The 7,111-nt window shown below is 46.3% G+C and overlaps 1 protein-coding gene across 1 annotated transcript in view; it reads left to right on the plus strand.

Moving 5' to 3' along the window:
- The window catches only part of PRKDC (protein kinase, DNA-activated, catalytic subunit), a 164,736-nt gene that overhangs the window by 13,089 nt on the left and 144,536 nt on the right, over positions 1–7,111 (plus strand). The window contains exons 8-10 of the mRNA XM_024127082.2: positions 4,504–4,559; positions 4,643–4,673; positions 5,148–5,305. Of these exons, the coding sequence (XP_023982850.1) occupies positions 4,504–4,559; positions 4,643–4,673; positions 5,148–5,305 (245 nt within the window). The remainder of the gene's footprint in view (positions 1–4,503; positions 4,560–4,642; positions 4,674–5,147; positions 5,306–7,111) is intronic.

The following is a 7,111-nucleotide window of genomic DNA, read 5'->3' on the forward strand; positions in this document are numbered from 1 at the left end:
GTGGTCTCATAGAATGAGTTTGGGAGTGTTCCTCCCTCTGCAGTTTTTTGGAAGAGTTTGAGAGGGATGGGTGTTAGCTCTTCTCTACATGTTTGATAGAATTCACCTGTGAAGCCATCTGGTCTTGGACTTTTGTTTGTTGGAAGGTTTTTTTTTTTTTTGTGGTACGCGGGCCTCTCACTGTTGTGGCCTCTCCTGTTGCAGAGCACAGGCTCTGGACGTGCAGGCTCAGCGGCCATGGCTCACGGGCCCAGCCACTCTGCGGCATGTGGGATCTTCCCGGACCGGGGCACGAACCCGTGTCCCCTGCATTGGCAGGCGGACTCTCAACCACTGCGCCACCAGGGAAGCCCTGTCTCTAGGTATTTTTTGATTTCCTCTTTGATTTCTTCAGTGATCTCTTGGTTGTTTACTAATGTATTGTTCAGCCTCCATGTGTTTGTGTTTTTTATGTTTTTTTCCCCTGTAATTGATTTCTAATCTCATAGCGTTGTGGTCAGAAAAGATGCTTGATATTATTTCAGTTTTCTTAAATTTACAGAGGCTTGATTTGTGATCAAGTTTAATGTATCATTTAAAGCTTTTGTTTCCTTATTTATTTTGTTTGATCTGTTCATTGGTGTAAGTGGGGTGTTAAAGTCCCCTACTATTACTGTGATATTGTCAATTTCTTCTTTCATGGTTGTTATTTAGCATTTGCCATATGTATTGAGGTGCTCCTATGTTGGGTGCATATATATTTACAATTGTTATATTTTTTCTTGGTTTGATTCCTTGATTATTATGAAGTGTCCTTCTTTGTATCTTGTAACATTCTTTATTTTAAAGTCTGTTTTGTCTGATATGAGTATTGCTACCCCAGTTTTCTTTCGATTTCCATTTGCATGGAATATCTTTTTCCATCCCCTCACTTTCAGTCTGTATGTGTCCCTAGGTCTGAAGTGGGTCTCTTGTAGACAGCATATATATTGGTCTTGTTTTCGTATCTGTTTAGCGAGCCTGTGTCTTTTGGTTGGAGCATTTAATCCGTTCACATTTAAGGTAATTATTGATATGCATGTTCTTATTACCATTCAGCGAGCCTGTGTCTTTTGGTTGGAGCATTTAATCCGTTCACATTTAAGGTAATTATTGATATGCATGTTCTTATTACCATTTTCTTAATTGTTATGGGTTTGTTTTTGTTGGTCCTTTTCTTCTCTTGTGTTTCCCACCTAAAGAAATTCCTCTAGCATTTCTTGTACAGCTGGTTTGGTGGTGCCAAATTCTCTTAGCTTTTGCTTGTCTGTAAAGCTTTTGATTTCTCTGTCGAATCTGAATGAGATCCTTGTTGGGTAGAGTAATCTTGGTTGTAGGTTCTTCCTTTTCATCACTGTAAACATATCATGCCACTCCCTTCTGGCTTGTAGAGTTTCTGCTGAGAAATCAGCTGTTAACCTTATGGGAGTTCCCTTGTATGCTATTTGTTGGTTTCCCTTGTTGCTATCAATAATTTTTCTTTGTCTCTAATTTTTGTCCATCTGATTATTATGTGTCTTGGCATGTTTCTCCTTGGGTTTATCCTGCCTGGGACTCTGTGCGTTTCCTGGACTTGGGTGGCTGTTTCCTTTTCGATGTTAGGGATGTTTTCAACTACAATCTTTTCAGATATTTTCTCGGGTCCTTTTTCTCTCTCTTCTCCTTTTGGGACCCCATAATGTGAATGTTGGTGCATTTAATGTTGTCCCAGAGGTCTCTTAGGCTGTCTTCATTTCTTTTCATTCTTTTGTCTTTGTTCTGCGGCAGTGAATTCCACCATTCTGTCTTCCAGGTCACTTATCCGTTCTTCTGCCTCAGTTATTCTGCTATCGATTCCTTCTAGTGTATTTTTAATTTCACTTACTGTATTGTTTATCTGTTTGTTTGTTCTTTAATTCTTTTAGGTTTCTGTTCTTTAATTGCTCTACGTCTTTGTTAAACATTTCTTGCATCTTCTCCATCTTTGCCTTCATTCTTTTTCTGAGGTCCTGGATCATCTTCACTGTCATTATTTTGAATTTTTATTCTGGAAGGTTGCCTATCTCCACTTCATTTAGTGGTTTTCCTGGGGTTTTGTCTTGGTTCTTCATCTGGTATAGTTCTCTGCCTTTTCATTTTGTCTTTCCGTGAATGTGGTTTTCCTTCCACAGGCTGCAGGATTGTAGTTCGATCATGTGGTAGTTTTATTTTTGAGTTTTTGGGGAACCTCTGCACAGTTTTCCTCAGTGGCTGCAGCAGTTTGCTTTCCCGGAAAGTCAGCAGTGCAGGAGGGAACATGTTCCTTTGGCTCCTCATCTTGCCTGATTGTGTGTGTTTGTTTCTGTGTATTTGGTAGGTCAGCTGCATTTCCTGGTCTTGGTATAGAAGGTGCCCCGTGGGGCCCGGTAGTGCAGTGCCCCCAGACTGCATTGGAGCCGGGTGCCCCAGGAGCGTCCCCTGTGTGGCCGGGCCGTGCTGGCCTCCTGTGCGCTACTGTGTGCGCTGGGCTCTGAGGCCTGGGTACAGCTATTGCTGGTGCTCCGGTGTGTGTGGCCAGCCCTTGGGGCAGGAGCCACGTTGGGGGATGCTGGTGCTGGCCAGAGGTGTCTGTCCTGGCAGGGGTGGATTTGGAGGGGCTCCGGTGCTGGCCGAGGGCACGCACCAGGACTGGTGGGGCGGGGGCTGCTTGGGAGGAGCGCAGGCCATGGTGGGTCTGCAGCTGAAACCGGGTGGGGTGAGTGGGGCTGACGGGTAAGATGGGGAGTCAGAAAGGGACTGGTGGTACCCAGCCAGCTTGGTGGAGGGCAGGGCTCCCACGGCCCCCACAGCCGGCATCTGGTGCCCGCCAGCCCCTGGGGACCCTGAGAACGTACCAGCAGAGCCCTGCTCCTCTGGCACACGATTTGGAGTTAGTCCATGCCACTCCTTCATGGGAGAGGAGACCCAGGCGCTTTTCGAGCTGCAGCCCCTGTGCTGGGCCTTGGGGGGAGCGGCTCTCGTTCCCTGCAGTCCCCTGGCTCTCCCGGATGTTCTGGGGGCTCATCTTGTGGGTGCAGGGTCTCCAGCTGGGGAGCCTGATGTGGGGTCCGGACCCTGCGGTCGCAGTGCTGGGGGAGCCGGCCACACTGCTCTGGCCCCTCTGTGTGGCTGCTACTTTCTTTCTTCAGCTGTGCAAGGTCTGTCCTGCTGGTCCTCAGGGCGTTCTTAGAGGGTTTTCAACTTGTAGCTGTGATCTTGGTTTCAGATATCTCACCTCCAGAACTGTGTGGTAATAAGTTTGTGTTGTTTTAAGCCGCTGAGTTTGTGATAATTGGTTACAGCAGCGACAGGAAACTAATGTAACCAGCACGTGGCAGGACTGGGATTTAAGCGTTGATCTGAGGCTAAAATTGGCAGTTTATGGTCACGCTGTGATTATGTGACTTCAGGCGGTAATACTCAGTACTCATACGTTTGTTCATAGAGCATGTCTTTCCTGGGTGTCTTCTGTCTGAAGAGTGATGGGCTGGGCGCTGGGCTCAGAGTTGGGAGTCCCCGGGTTCCTGCCCTCGCGATCTCAGTGCGGCGAGAGGACAGGCGAGGAGCACGCTCCGCAGATTTCAGGCTGCGTTTGTGTGCGCACGCTGGGCGCCGTGAGTAGGGGTCTTGAGCATGCAGAGACGGAGGGGGTGCACAGCCCATGGTTCTTTGTGGGGAGGTGACGAGAGGCAGAGGCCGGCAGGGTAGCGAGGGGCCTGCTGGGGAGGACGTTCCAGGCAGCGGGAGTGGTGGGTTCCCAGGCGTCCAGGCTGCCGGCTGTGGTCGGGTTCACGAGAGCTGGGTTGCCTGCTGCAGGGTGCTGGGGAGGGGTGAGGTCGCACGGAATGTGGGGTCGGTGTGAGAGGGGCTTCTGCGCCGTGATTTTTCTGTAAGGAGCAGGTCTGGGCCTTGATGTTTACGACGTCTGCCTGCCTGCTTTGGCTGAGGTGTGCTTTAGTGCAGCACCGAGAGCCGCGGCTCTTGGTGGCAGCGAGCAGCTGAAGTCCGTCCACTGGTTACTGAGCTGCGGGCCAGAACCTGGCCTTTCGTCCTGGACGTTTCTAGCCGTGGCCGCTGTGCAGCACCCACACTTAGCGTGCGCGCGCCACATAGGACCGGGTCCTGTGGGAGGAAGGAGACCTCAGGACGCGGCCTTGGCAGTCTCCCGAGACACGATATGTACAGCTGTGGGTGTGGGCAGGGTCAGCTCGGGAGCCTGGGCAGAGAGGCCTGCAGGATGCCTGAGGGAGGCTCCTCTGGAGGAGGCTGACCCCAAGAGACCAGAGCAGAGTCCAGCTCAGCACAGGCAGTGCCAGTCGCCGTCAGAGCCCAAGCGGGACAGTGTTGAAGGGTCAGTCGGATGAAGACGGGTGAGGGAGGAGGAGCCGTGCTGTCTGGAACAGAGCTGTTAAGTTTTAACATCTTGTGAGCTTGGTCACGTGATACTATTATGCTGTGTGACAGCGGCTGCTTTCTGTGTTTCCCCAGATCCCCAGACTTCAAGGGAGATTTTTGATTTCGCACTAAAGGCAATCTGTCCTCAGGTAAGATTTAATATTCCTCTAATTCTTTTTCAGCTGAGCCTTGTGATTGTCAAACATTGATGGTAAATTTTTTTTTTTAATAGATTGATCTGAAGAGATATGCGGTGCCTTTGGGTAAGATCCTATATTTAATGATGTAGAATGTTTCAGATTATTAAGTTAATGCATTGAGTGAACGTTTGCTTAAACTGTGAGTGAAAGTCAGCGCAATGACACCTGTGAGGCTCCCATGCGGTTATGACGGGGCCTCTTGGGCGCTGGTTGAGATGGTCACGCTTAGATCACATGATTGCAGAAAAAATCTCTTCAGAGCAACTCTCAGGGGATCCAGATTGTTTGATTCTGACTTTATCTGAATAAACCCTGATCCTACTTCTGACCTTTGTTTTGGGAGTCACGGGCCTGTCGATTCAGATGGAGGATGGAGGCATCAGAGGTCTCAGGGGACCACTGGGTCCCTGGAGTAAGGGTACTGGAGCCTCCTTTGTGAGCACAGTTTTAATTTGACGTGTGCCTGAAGCTTTTTCTTAGCTCTTTGTTCCACCCTTTGTTGCCTTAATTTAAATGTGATGTATTTTACATTTGCAGCTGGCTTGTCCATATTTACCCTGCATGCATCTCAGTTTAGCACCTGCCTCCTGGACAACTACGTTTCCTTATTTGAAATATTGTCGAAATGGTGTAGCCACACAAATATGGAATTGAAAAAAGCTGCCTATTCAGCTCTGGAATCTTTTCTGAAACAGGTACTGTTTAAAATTCTTTCTATGCAGAAAATTAAATTCCAGTCTTGTGCATGCATTTCCGTGGTGACTGTTGATCTTTTTTTCCTCTCGTGGTTTGCCATTCTTGTGTCTTGTTTTGTTAAGTGTTCCTTCACATCTTTTGCTTGCTTTGAAATCAGGTTGTGTGTCATTTTATTAACGAGCTGTAAATGTTCTTTATACAATTAGGAGACAAACCCTTTTCTCAAAATAGTGCAAATAGTTTTTCTCTATGGCTTCCCTTTTCTTTTTCTTAACTGTATCTTTCGAAGAGCCGGACTTTTAAAGTTTAAGTCCAATTTACCAGTTTTCCAATTGGTCCTCTTTTCTATGCCCTAAGAAAGCTTGACCTGTCCTGTGGTTGCAGATTTTCTCCTAGTTTTCCACAAGGAGTTTTGTAATTCATAGTTTTAACATTTACATTTAGGTTTATAATGCGTTTTGAGTTAGTTTTTGTGTATGATGTACAGTAAGGTTTGAGGTTGATTTTTTCCCCCTTTTTTTGGTTCGAGCACCATTTGGTGAAGACTCCTTTCCCCATCGACTTACCTGGGCACTGTGGTCACAAAGCAGTTGACCACACGTGTGGAGGTTTATTTGTGGACTGTTGTTCCATTTGTCTTTCTGTCAATCCTTACGTCAGTACCTCCCGGTGTTGACGACCCCAGCTTTGTATTAAGTCTTGTAAGTAGGCAGTGGACGTCTTCCGACTTCACTCTTCTTTTACATTATTGTTTTGCCTGTTGAATGAGCACTTTCTTTTTTTGAAGGCATTTTAAAGGTGAGAAATTGTGGAGAACAAAGTGACTTATTTTACACTGGAGAGAGAGAGAGAAATGAATTAGATTGTGAGTGAGCTTTTTTTTTTAATTTTATTTTTTATACAGCAGGTTCTTATCAGTTGTCTGTTTTATACATATTGGTGGATACATGTCAATCCCAATCTCCCAGTTCATCACACCACCACCACCACCCACTCCCCTTGGTGTCCATATGTTTGTTTTCTGTGTCTGTGTCTCTATTTCTGCCATGCAGACCCGTTCATCTGTACCATTTTTCTAGATTGCACATATATGTGTTAACATGATATTTGTTTTTCTCTTTCTGACTTACTTCACTCTGTATGACAGTCTCTAGGTCCATCCACGACGCTACAAATGACCCAATTTCGTTCCTGTTTATGGCTGAGTAATATTCCATTGTATATTCGTACCACATCTTCTTTATCCATTCATCTGTCGATGGGCATTTAGGTTGCTTCCATGACCTGGCTCTTGTCAGTAGTGCTGCAGTGAACATTGGGGTGCATGTGTCTTTTTGAATTATAGTTTTCTCTGGGTACATGCCCAGTAGTGGGTTTGTTGGATCATATGGTAATTCTATTTTTAGTTTTTTAAGGAACCTCCATACTGTTCTCCATAGTGGCTGTATCAATTTACATTCCCACCAATGGTGCAAGAGGGTTTCCTTTTCTCCACACCTTCTCCAGCATTTGTTCTTTGTACATTTTCTTTTTTTAAAATTTTTTAACATCTTTATTGGAGTATAATTGCTTTACAATGGTGTGTTAGTTTCTGCTTTATAATAAAGTGAATCAGTTATACATGTACATATGTCCCCATATCTCTTCCCTCTTGCATCTCCCTCCCTCCCACCCTCCCTATCCCAGCCCTCTAGGTGGTCACAAAACACCAAGCTGATCTCCCTGTGCTATGCGGCTACTTCCCACTAGCTATCTTTTTTACGTTTGGTAGTGTATATATGTCCATGCCACTCTCTCACTTTGTC

Source organism: Physeter macrocephalus, chromosome 15 (assembly GCF_002837175.3).
Source record: "Physeter macrocephalus isolate SW-GA chromosome 15, ASM283717v5, whole genome shotgun sequence".
Taxonomy (NCBI): domain Eukaryota; kingdom Metazoa; phylum Chordata; class Mammalia; order Artiodactyla; family Physeteridae; genus Physeter; species Physeter macrocephalus.